At 34.9% G+C, this 12,719-nt stretch overlaps 1 protein-coding gene across 2 annotated transcripts in view; it reads right to left on the minus strand.

Annotated features, from left to right (window-relative positions):
• Positions 1 to 12,719, minus strand: part of TTN (titin) — a 281,502-nt gene that overhangs the window by 215,862 nt on the left and 52,921 nt on the right. Inside the window, exons 45-46 of one of the 2 annotated variants that reach the window (XM_055380317.2) lie at positions 11,057 to 11,113; positions 315 to 9,974 (exon numbers count right to left, since the gene is read on the minus strand). In XM_055380317.2, the coding sequence (XP_055236292.1) occupies positions 3,520 to 9,974; positions 11,057 to 11,113 (6,512 nt within the window). In that variant the 3' untranslated portion in view covers positions 315 to 3,519. Of the gene's footprint in view, positions 1 to 314; positions 9,975 to 11,056; positions 11,114 to 12,719 lie in introns of those variants that run through there. The other variant, XM_063695029.1, reaches the window with a different exon arrangement.

Below are 12,719 nucleotides of genomic sequence, written 5' to 3' on the forward strand. Positions count from 1 at the left end.
TTTTCTTAGCTTAACATATAAAATTATGCAAAATTATAGATACTGTACAAAAGCAATTTTTGATCCACTTCATCTGTGTTAGAGTTCATAAGTTTTAAAAATGCTCTCATGAGTTTTTCTTGAGATATAATTCCAATTTTAAAGTTTGAAAAACTGCTAAATAGTTATAATAATCCAGCATTATTTAAATCAACTTCTAAAAAGATCCAGAATTGTTATTTATATTTAGAGTTTTCTTGAGTTTAAGAATAATCTTCTTTGTTAAAGACTGATTATTTCCAAAATAAACCATTGATGTTCTAATTACTGCCTCTAAAGTCATTATTAAAAATAAGAGGCTACAGGAAATGTTTAATTTGGATTTGTAAGAGAACCACTGTTTTCAGTTTCTAGAAATGCAGGCCTTCTTTCATCTATGTAAATCACCATATTACTTGAACAAAGCCTTTGTAATAAGGCATTAGCCAAGAAAATAAGATAATCAAAAATAAGAGAAAACAACTCCAATATTAAAAGTGCATTGTATTTTATTGTATAAGAAAACCTATACAGAACCACTGAGCAAGAAACAAAGCAGTGCATAACAGAGACTCTTTAAACAGTATCCTGGATGACAGGATGAAAGACATGTAATTTTAAACAAGGAATTCGATTTTTTATTAAACCTCTTAGGTATGTAGAACAGGCCTGTTATTAGTAGTTTTATTGCCTTAGCAAAAGGCAGTTTTATGATTTTATTTGGTGACTTCACTTGCATCACATGAAATAGACTTACACCTTAATTCCTTTCTGTTCTAGCATATAAGCATTAGAAGACAGGACTCAAGTGTCTGCTGGCTGTAAAAATACTGGAGAAACTCATCTATAGCATGCAGAATACATATTCAGGTATTTATTATTTTAAGTAAACCATAAAACCATTGATAATTTTACATATTAATGGTGATCACTTAACTCCGCATTTAATCTACAATACATAATTCGTGTTACCTTTCCCTTCACTTGAACTCACAAAATATCTGTAAAGGGAATGAATGTGAATACAGTTAAAATACCCTTACTCACTAGTATGTTGAACTATTTTCAAATATTTTACTTCAAGCCATGGTATTATTAGCCATAAAAAGGATAGTAAATGAAATTCAAATGTGCTGAAACTCGAAAGGCATAGTTTGAAAAATTACATGTTGTGGTAGCAGCTATTAATTGTCTAAACTCAACTATGTGCAATACAATAAATTCTTTATCCAGAATCAGAGAAATTAATATTTTGGGGTTTTATGTTACGTGCCATTGAGTCAGAAAATAAAAAATTCCATTTCATTATCTATGACAATTAAAGTAAGCCAAGGCTTACTTTTCTTTATTCAGTCACTGTTATTCTGCGCATACTCAAGTTCACCATACTTGAAACTAACAGAATTACAGAATTCTAATGAGCAAAATCAAACAAAGCCCTCTTTATTATATGAATAAGAGTGTTTTTCAGCTCTTCCTGAAATCCAGTAGGACATAAAAACATTTTTCTATTTCTCTCTTTCTCTTTTTTTAAGAAACAAGGTTTGAACTGTTGCTGTGCTGTATGATGTTTGAGTAAAGCATGCTTGTCATGTTTGCCTCAATCTGAGTTTCTCATTAATTTTAACATCCATTATGTGACTAAGTGCAGAATAAATCTCTAAGTTCCTAATCTATAGAATTAGTTTTATTTCAGGAAATTGTGATGTGATATATTACATTATGTCTATAATTATTATCACAGATATTGTGTGCTCACTGGTTGGAACAGGAATGATTGTTCTACAATAGTGTATCTATGCTGATGAGTTATGGTGGCTCAAACAGATAATTCAAAATTTTTTTTGTGAGGGAGGCAGGGGAGGCCTGGCTGCTCTGCCTATTTTCTGTACATTGTCTCTATTGCTTCTTTAATTTGGGTAGCTGTTAGAGAATTCCCATGTTGAGAATAAAGATTGATAGATGAAAGAAACATAATAAACATAATTGGATATGAATTCTTTTGAAAATTAAATTTAAATTAAGTGTTTACATTTCTAATTAAAATTAGCATTTTAAATATGATCGTGGTACTTAAATATTGCTAAATGCAGGTGACAAATGTAGCCATTAAGTAACAATAAGTAATTTAAGAGGTGGAGGGAGATAAAATTTATCTTTCATTGTAATGTTCTTTCTCTCGTCCTTTGTTACAAAATTAAAGTTTATTCTAAATTGTATTAAGAATAATTACTATTAGGTTAACACAGAATTGTATTGTTGAATGATCACCTCTAAGGTCTTTTGGTCCTACCCTTCATTTTCAGAATTTTTTTATATTTGTCGAGTCTTATATGAGAAGACTTGGGTCCACGTTAGTATATAGGTAAGATATTAAGGAGTATGTTAATTTAGTGTTATTTTAATTTTAAAAGACAAAATTAAAGAGTTACTTTAGAAACATAAACATCACAATAAAAATTGAATGCTTATTAAGCTATATTAGTTTTAAAGATGAAATTCAGTGAAACTGATAGGAAAGCTTGTTATCTTGTTATTTATATATAATCTGAAATACAAATTACCAATATGGTAATTTTTAGAACTCAATTCTAAAAATATCCCACCTTTTTTTAAATTTTAAAGATTCTGAAATCAGAATACAGTTTTAAAATCTATATGTAAACACAATATGATAGTTTCCCTTTTTTCCCCAGGCCAATACTAAATTATTGCTGCATTTTACACTTGATGTCATCTCAAAAATGGAGAAAAATAAGGTATCTCCAAAAATGGAAAGATCTATTTGCTTATTCTGCAAATGTCTAGGTGAACCCTGCCCACAAAGAGCACAATTGGTCCCTTGAAGCCAGTGAGAATTAAAGCACTTATGAAGAGGAATATTAATAACGAAAATATTTTTAAAAGAGATGAAGTTAATATATTAAGATTGAAATGTCAAACAGATTATAGAGCTAGTTGCCAATTGGGAGAAGCTGGTTTTTGTTGTTTGTTTTGCCTATTCTAAGTCAAAGTAAATAAACATGAGTTTGGATGCAAAGGGGTTACAATTCCAAAAATAACTTAGAATGGGAGCAGAGAGATTTGCCCTTACCAATTTGTCTGCGTGGTCATCTGATATGGTCTCCACTTTTACATTGTACTTTTGCATATATGGTTTATCTGCTAAAAGAGAGTCCATTCCACTGAAACACTTTGTGGAGGAGGCATGAGGGTAAATAGAAGTACAAACAATTAGGTAGCCAAGGAGAGATTTAATTGTGTTTGATATTACACAGCATGATTGACACAAGTGATGATTCCACAGTTCAGATAACAAAATATTTACACGTATTACAAAGATGAGATTTCTACAGAGAGATTATTTCTTCAGGGGTCTCCAAGGTAATGAATTCAAATATGGTAGACCTGTTTGGAAGTTTATTAGATCCATACAATTTGGAAAATATGAAAGCACTCAGATCAATGCTAATAATTACTGAGGCACTAAAACATTACATTTTAAGTTAAGGTGAGTGCTGCAAAGCTCTCAGCCATTCCTGATTTGTTTGTAGCTACACACCTGTACTCTCCTTCATCACTCTTTACTAAGCTTGTTATAAACAGGTTGTGGAACCCTGTGGCACTTTCCTCAACACTGAACCTTCTTCCTTGGACTAATTTTCCATCTTTGTACCAGTAAACCGTGGGTCTTGGAGAGCCACGAACTAAGCACTGAAAATATGCTGCTGTACCTATTGGTGCATAACAGTCAGAAATACCTTTGATAAACCTGGGAGGCCCTTCCACCACCTGAAATTCAAAAAAACTGTCTGTGTAGTTGCTCTTTAAGACCAATTCTTCCGTTAAACTGCTTAAAGTCACTTTGCTTTTCTTTGCTATCATAGCAAATATTTCAGAATCTCCCATGGTGAGGAATCCCTGACAGATAGCCTCTCCTACACAATTCACAGCTCTGCACCTGTATGTTGCACTATCAGAAAGACAGACATTTCGAATTTTAAGAGTGTGACTTCCCTTCTCCTCGCTAATCACGTATTTAATATTATCTGGCTCAATACACATATATTCTTTATACCACTTAACTTCGGGAGTAGGGATCCCTATGACTGAACATTTGAATACAGCATCTGAATTTTCTGGAATTTTAAAATCACAGATAGGCATTATAAAGCGAGGAGGCATTTCAAATACTTCTAAATCAATTTTTAGTTCTTTGTCTTCTCCCTCCCTTGAATCCATATTTGGATCTACAAAATTAAATGGAAGAACATCTAGACTCACAATCATACTTTTATGGTCAGGAGTAAATTCGGGAACTGTCACTATTTTCACCTGCTTCTCAAATTCTTTAACGTCTTTTTCACTTAATTCAACTTCCAGGACAATTTCTTGAGGAGAAGGTGTTCTTGATGATGTGGTGTGTTCCAAATCAAACTCCATGACATGCTGATGTGTTACTGGAGGTGGGAGTGCCACCACTCTTTCTTCCTGGGGCATTATGTCTACATTTGCAAAGCTCTTTGCTTCCCCTATGATGTTTACAGCATGACACATGTACTCTCCCCCTTCTCCTTTTTGAATGTTAGAAATTTCCAGTGAACACACATTACCCACTCTTTCCATTTTGATTCTTTCATCTGGCTCTAGTAAAGATTTATTTCGATACCATTTCACACCAGGAACTGGAAGACCTTCAACTTCAACAATGAAGCCTAGTGTTGTGTTTTCATATACCTTCCTTTTGGTCAGAGGTTCAATAAAAGATGGAGGCATTTCATTGTCTTTTGGCTCAATGGCTTCACTGGGTGTACCAAATGAATCGGAACGCCATATTTCATAAGCTGAACCTCTCTCTTCTGTAGGTGTATAGAAATGCTCATTTGGTGTACCGTCTTCCCTTTCTATTTTTGATGGATATGTTTTAAAAGTACCAGTGGGGTTTGGTCCTCCAGTAGGAATAGAATATCTCTCTAGTGCCTCCCCTGGGGGTGTGGAATATCGCTCTAGAGTCTCTCCTGGGGGTGTGGAGTATCTCTCTAGAGTCTCTCCTGGGGGTGTGGAATATCTCTCTAGAGTCTCTCCTGGGGGTGTGGAGTATCTCTCTAGAGTCTCTCCTGGAGGTGTGGAGTATCTCTCTAGTGTCTCCCCTGGGGGTGTGGAGTATCTTTCTCCTACCTCGCCTTCGGAAGGTGTTGAATATCTTTCAGCAACTTCCCCTAAAGGTGTGGAATATCTTTCAACTGTCTCACCTCCTGAATGTATTGAGGATTGTTTAGTTATATCTGAAGGATTAAAATATAAGTCAGGGGACTTTGGAGATTCAAAATATTCAACAGATGATGGTGGGGTATAAAACTGATCTAACTCAGATATTTCTTCACTGGTTGTACTTCCCACACCAATGGAAATGTCAGACTCAGGAGAAAATGGACGACCTAGTGATTCCTGTTTCTGGTTGTAATATTCATACACAGTGTTGAAAGTTACTTCTTCCACCTCCATTGAAGTGATTGATTCACTCTGGACAAGCTTTGCCTCGTCTCTGGTGTCTTTAGTTTCAGGAGCCTCACGCTTTCCAGCAGCAATTAAATACTGTGTTAGGGAGGTCTCAGATTCTGCTGCCTCAGTGGTATGTGCCTCATCTAATTTAGGAATATTTTGAGAAAAACTAGTTTCTATCATTTCTCCTTCTGAAGTGGAGAAAGAACCTTCATTCTGAACTTGAACTTCTTCATAACATTTTTCTTCTCCAGAGGCATGAATGTTTGTACTTATTTGTTCACCTGGATTCTGTTGTTCTTCAGTCATCAAGAGTGGGAAGCACTGACTCAGGGAGAGCTGTCTATGGAGTGTGTCAGCTTCCTGAACATCACCTCTGTGGTCTTCCAAAGTGGCATCTGTATATTCCTGTGTCCCACCATCCTGCTTTGGAAATGCTGCCAACTCTGGTTCTAGAGTGCATTCTTCTTCCATTTCACCAACCCCTAAAGGCTTTTCCTCACTTGCTGCTTTTTTCAAATGTGAGATGGAACTTCTGCCTCCATTTTCTAGAGGACAACTTTTCTCAGAAAGATCAGTTTCTTCTATATCTGCAGATGAGGTTGGAAGTAGGGCACATGATTCACTATAGATTTCTTCAGAAAAGGATTTAAGAGAAAGATCAGTTTTTAAAATGTCTAAGTTTTGTTCCTGTACATGTCGGACTTCTTTTTCTAAAGAAATGGAATTTTCATCAATACTACTTTTCTCCACCATAGTTCTATTTGAAAGCTCTTGACAGGAAGAAATTTCTTGACTGGCAAATACATTATTTTGCACACTTTTAGAGATATTCTGTGTATCAGGTTGTAACGTTTCAGGGCTAGGAATTTTTTCTTTATAATGTATTTCCTGCTGTTCCCTACTTTCTTGCCCTTGGAACTCCAGAGCTGGATCTCCTATATGAGAATACATTTGTTTTAGATCAAATACAATGTTCTCAGTGTCAGCAGGATGTTGGATTTTAAAATAAGCTTCTTCTGGTTGACCACTATCTAATTCTTGGAATTTCACATCTGTGTGTTTTATTTGAGTGTGAAACTGCTTTAAGTCAAATGTAATAGGTGATTCATGTTCAGCTCTTTTAGAAATTGCAGGTTTATCTATAAGACTTATTTTTTCCTGTTGTTCCCTTTCTTGTGTGTCAAATTCTTTATGAGTTTGAGAGGAAAGCAGCTTTAAATTTATTGCAATGTTAGATGAATCTGATTCAGTATTTGGAGACATTTTCTCTGCCTGATACATATTTGCATTTAGATTGCTTGATCTTGATTCTCTTTGCTTTAATGAAAAGGCTTTGTCATCAATCTTCTTTTGAGGAAGATTAACAAATGATGTTCTGGTAGGTCTTTTTTCCAGAACTCCTTTTTCTACATGTAATTTTTCAAATTCCATAATTCTGTGCTTCACCTTTTTCCCCGGGTAGTGTATCTCTTCACCAAGGGGTTCTTCATATACAATGGCAGATGAATCTTTTGTATTGTAACTGTCAGAAATTCTCTCAGAGTGAATATTTGGTAAATAGTCACTTTGGGCACATTCTTGTACATTTTCCTTTTCTGATCTACCAAGTTTTCCAAAATTATTTCTTATTTCTTTCTTAATAGTGACATCACTGAAATCATCAGCAAATGGATAAACAGTACCCTCTGCTTGGTGCAGCTTTGATTTTTCACTTACATGTCTCTCTTTCCCTTCAGCCTGACATTGTATGAATTCAGCCCTGATGGGCTTGCTGATTTTTATGGTTCTTGAAGCACCATGCACAAATCTGGGAATTTTTTCTCTAGAAGGTATGCAACGCACCTGCTGTTTATGGCCTATTTGCTCAATAGTCTCAAGGCTTTGAAAATAGTCCCTTACTGAATATTCTTTTACATTTGTCCAGGGAGTAAAGGGACCAGCTGGATAATCATAAAAATGTGCCCTTACAGATTCTCCCTGGTCTTGCAGTTGCTGATCTCTGGAATATTTTCCATAAATTTCACCAATATTTTCGAATTGACTATTTTCTCTATAAGTGACAGGCTCCACTGTTAGATCTGAAACACTTTCAACTGCCCCTGAATTGTTTTCAGCAACACATTTATATTTTCCAGAATCTTGAGAATTAACATCCTTAATATATAATTGGTGGCTACAATTAACTTCTTCAAACTGAAACTTCTGGTTCTGCTTTAAAAGGACTCCATTTTGAAACCATGTTACAACTGGCTGGGGCTCACCAGATATTAAACATTCAAGAATGATGGAATCCCCTTCTCTACACCTGGCATGCTTTGGCATTTCTTGTAACATGTTTGGTGGTTCATTAGTAATATCAGACAAAAATACAAATCTGTGTTTTGGTGATTGAGTGACTTGATCTTGAGGCACTGCTTTAGGTTCCAGCTCCTCAGTTTGAAACACTTCTTTAGACTCTTTATCCTGTTCTGGGATAGGAGTAGCTGCTGTTACCTGAATTTCTACAGGAAAGGAAAGCAATTCTGTGTCTCCAGAGGGAGGAACTGGTGGGTTAGTTTTTAACAAATGAAGATTTGTTTGGCCCTCTTGACTCATAGATGGATGGGCGCCTTTTGCTTGGTCAAACACCAATGCTAGCTCTTCTTCCTCATCCAAGTAGTCATGGAACACTGGGACTTTACGTGCTTTGACATCATGTTTTTGTTTTGCTTTCACTTTAAGCATACTGGTTGTTTTTACTGTTCCATATTGGTTAAATAGCACACAAGTAATAGAACCTTCATTCTGATGATGAACAGATGAAAGAATTAATATTGAATAGTTTTCCAAAGAATGAATGATAAAGTTTTGATTACGTGGGATTGGCATGTCATTGTTATACCATGTCACTATAGGTTGAGGATATCCTTGAAAATGACACACGAAATTACAACTGTCACCTTCATAAACTTCTTGAGATGCAATTTCTTGAAGAAATGAAGGTGGGCAACGTTGTGGGCGTTTTCGAAAAGAATTTTCAAAAAATCTCATGTTTTCTTCTGTCTGTTCAGTTTTGAATTCATCAATTTGTGTAGAAGCAGAGAGTTGTAATTCTCTCAAATCATCCTTTTTTATTCTTTCACTAGCTATTTCTTCACTTTCTTCAACATTTACAAGTGTACCAAAAGATTCGCTGGCATGTGGTGTAATAGCTTGAGACACATTTTCAGGGGTCTCATATACTTCCTCCTTCTCACATACATTAGTGATATATGTGGATGACTCTCCAATTGTAGTATTGGCCATAATTTCTTCCAGCTGTCCTCTTGCTTGGGTATTTTCGTTTACTAGAATTTCACCATATAAATGGTCTTTTGGTAGACTTTCCTTTACCAGTGCTTCTTGGCTCATTCTTGTTTCAGTCTGGAAAATTTCTTCATCAACAATAGTTTGAAAGCTTGTGGGAAGTTCCTCAGATTCTATATTTTGATCCATTTGATTAGAAAGGGCATGTGGATTTTGCACAATACTCTCAGCTGAATGACCTACCTTATAACTTTCAGCTAGATCAGACATAGATCTGATTTTCATGTCCTCTCTAGAGAACAGAATATCTTTATCACTAGCTTCACTTCTCAAAGTTCTTGAGCTGATTTCAGAAGACGTATCTAAAAGAGATAATTTCTTTTTCTCCATTAACGTTTTTCTAGCCTCCCTTAAACGTTGCAACTTCACTTTGGTCTCCTTGTCCAGGAAACTTGCACCCACATTAAGCCAACCTCTTATGTCAGATTTACTTTCTAAATATTCTTCATCATACATGTAATCTGTTTTCTTGGCAGAACTCATTGTCTTAAAATGTATAGTTCTCATCATTCCCTTTTGTTCCACATCTTGTTTTTTGTTAAAGGGAGAGCCAGTAAACCTCAGGTCAACCTTTATCCTATCTTCTCCCCTTTCAACTAAAGCCTCCACATTTTCATGTGTCTGTTCTGCTCTTTTCAGAAATTCTAAATATTTCTCATCTTGCCCTTTTTGGATAACAAGCAATGATGCAGTTGATTCAGCAGACCCTTCACTATTAATTGCTAGTAACCTATAACTTCCAGAATCTCTGTCTTGGACCCTTTTAATCTCTAAGCTGGAAGAGTGATGGTGTAAATCACTCTCAGCTTTTATAATCCGACGAAGACCTGTTGGGATGGGCCGATTGTTATGAAACCAAGTCATTTCTGGAGTTGGACAGGCAATTAATCTACATGTAAAAACAACCGGTTCACCCTCTAAAACATATTTAAATGTAAGTTTCTGGGTAAAAGAAGGCTTAAAATATTCAGGCCAGGAGCTTGTAGATGATATTCTACTTGCATATCTTTTAGCAGCCATGGAGTTGTGGTCTATGTCTTCAGAATCTGAAAAGGCGTCACGTGTATCCCTTTCTGAATGTTCAGATTCCCTCTCGGAGAATAATTCTGGAAAAAAAAAAAAACCTTTACTATTTTCCATAGAACTTGAAAAAGTTGAAAGTAAATAAAATTGCAAAATAGAAAATGAAATAAATTGCATGCTACAGATCTCACAAATCCATAGAAAAATTCACTCACCATATTTGTTCGAATAAACGCAACACCATGCTCTGTTTAAAAGATTCTGACACGAAAATCGTTCGTTGTCTGGTCTTTTCTTCAAACTGTTGAAATTTCTTCTTGAACAAGCAAAAATGCATTTCAAAATAACATGTTCCTGTGCATATTTGTTTTGAGAGCAGGAAAACTTTGTTCTTTTGATGGCTAAGTGGAAAATCTTACCTGACTTGCAGAGAGTGGAATAAACGCCCTTTCTGATTCTTTTGATTGTAGATTAAATTATTATATTTTTGAGAATTAACTAGTTAAAGAGTATATACAAGAACTATAACCATAAATAATTAGCTAAAATAAAATGAGAAGGCGTTTATTCGAACTAATACAGCCATAAACTCACAATGTTATGCAAAGAAAAGCAGGCAATGAGGATCACATAAGGCAGCTATCTGCAAGCCAGTGTAAGAGACATATCGATGTTAAAATGATATATGTGCATGAAGTGTAAACCAGATGGGAATGTAATGTTTTCACACAACCTCAGTAAAGTAGCATTTCAATCATAATTCATTCATGACATTGCATTCTGAGAATGACAGCTAGGTTATTGTCTATTTTCAATGTAATTCACTGTGATTTTGAAAACAAACTTCTACTTCATGATTTCATGCATTAAGATGACAACTTTAACTAATACACACTTTTGGAAATGACTGCAAACATAAAGTTGAATTTGGCTGATAAATTTTAAATACAAAATTTTAAATTAACATACAATAAATTACTGTGAAATGCATGTAACCATCAAAATTCTAAACCAAGCATGCGACATAGTAATATATACTCTAAGAGATATATTTGTATATCTATGTCATTTTTTTCTCAATAATACTAAGAGAAAGAAGGAAACTCAAGGATCCTATTAATCCTTTAGAATTTCTACTTAAATCTCACATCCATTATAACAATACCTTTCATTTCCATCTCAATCTCTTGTTCAATCCTCTCATGCAAAATTGATTCAGGAGCTAAAATAGAAAAACATATAAAGAGATTTTAATGATTAATTGCATATACTTTCTGCATCAATTCATGACTTGTATGATTAAAGTTTTCTTTTTATTATAACAACAGAAAACTGCATTCCCCAAATTTACCAAAAAGTCCATGCCAAACAAACTATTGAGCTGATAAAACACATGACAATGTTGACAGAAAGATTTAAAACATTTTTATTTTAGGTTCTTCATGAAATTTCCACTTTTAGTTCTATAATTCCCCATGCCTTTACATGCATGCAGAAAGCAATCTACAAACTGAAGGAATATTATTTTCTAAAAAATGTCCTATTGACTAAACACTTGCTAAGAGATGAAATCACATTTAGAAAGAACATGCATTTTCTAAATTGCTACTTTAGCAGAGGGCTAGTCTCAGTTTTTCCTGCTAGTAAATACTCCTTTGATTTGAACCACCTTTCAAACTTTAAACTATACGAAGTCCAAATTACATATTAAGAAACAAAACAAAGACTTATCAAAACTGTTTTTATTCCACAAGGAATATGCACAGCTTTTAGACACAGTCATATCTAGGGCAGCTCCTTGGGAAAGGCTGGGGCTCTCGTATCACTCTCAGTCTTCAGTCCACGTGGTATCCTGTCAGTAGACTTTATTCCCTTGTTCTCAGTTTCTTACAGTTTTTGGCATGAAGTTAATGACAAACTTGATGTTTTCTTTGACGATTCTCTTTTTACTTCACGGGTTGTTTTAATTTGTGACTCTTTGAGTGTTTTAATACTTTTAGTGTCAGAACCCAGAGTAATTTTTGTAAGTGCTCTGGCTTGCGATTCTTTTGCTAGGTAAGAATAAAGTTAGGGAAAGGCATAAATTAGCTGTGTTTGTAAGAATAAAAAACATGCTGAATGTGGAGAAGATGGAATGTCATTAGGATGAGAAGGAAAGGCAGCATGTTAGTCATGAAACTTATATACGATATGTTTATGTTTATTATGCACATAATAACTGTATTCAAAAAGACTTCCAGGGGTTTGACATTCCTACCTGATCTTGGTGGATAACTCTGTAGCCTATATGAACTTATTAAGCCAAAATAAAAAAGGAACATATAAAGACTGGCCTATGTCAAATAATTAGACAACTGTGCCTGATCTTTCACTCTTCAAACATCTAAAAATGTCTCGTCTTTCAACTTTCTTAGGTACAAGTAAGGCAGTTGGATATTCAAAAAAATTCTTTTGCTTCAAGAACACTTTAATAATATTATCAATTGGAACTGAATGAACTGGAGATCCTAGGGCAAAAGAGCCTAGTTCAAATCAATTCTGGGAATATGACAGTCAAACACTGCACTATAGCACTAGATTCTTTAGGAAGTGAGTTAAGAGATCTACATTTCTCCCACCTTCACAACACAGCCAACTCCCAATTACATTACTGAAAAAATTGTCACACTGTCACCTACAGGACTTGTAGACAACACCTCCAAATAAATAGTCACTCTGTGTGATTACTGTGCTAGCCAGCAGCTGTAGTGAAATTGAGGGTCAACTCTCTGGCTGGTGGAATTTTCTATCTAATTTACATAACTAGACCTCAGTTCTTGAGATATTGC

This window comes from Gorilla gorilla, chromosome 11, assembly GCF_029281585.2.
Source record: "Gorilla gorilla gorilla isolate KB3781 chromosome 11, NHGRI_mGorGor1-v2.1_pri, whole genome shotgun sequence".
NCBI lineage: Eukaryota > Metazoa > Chordata > Mammalia > Primates > Hominidae > Gorilla > Gorilla gorilla.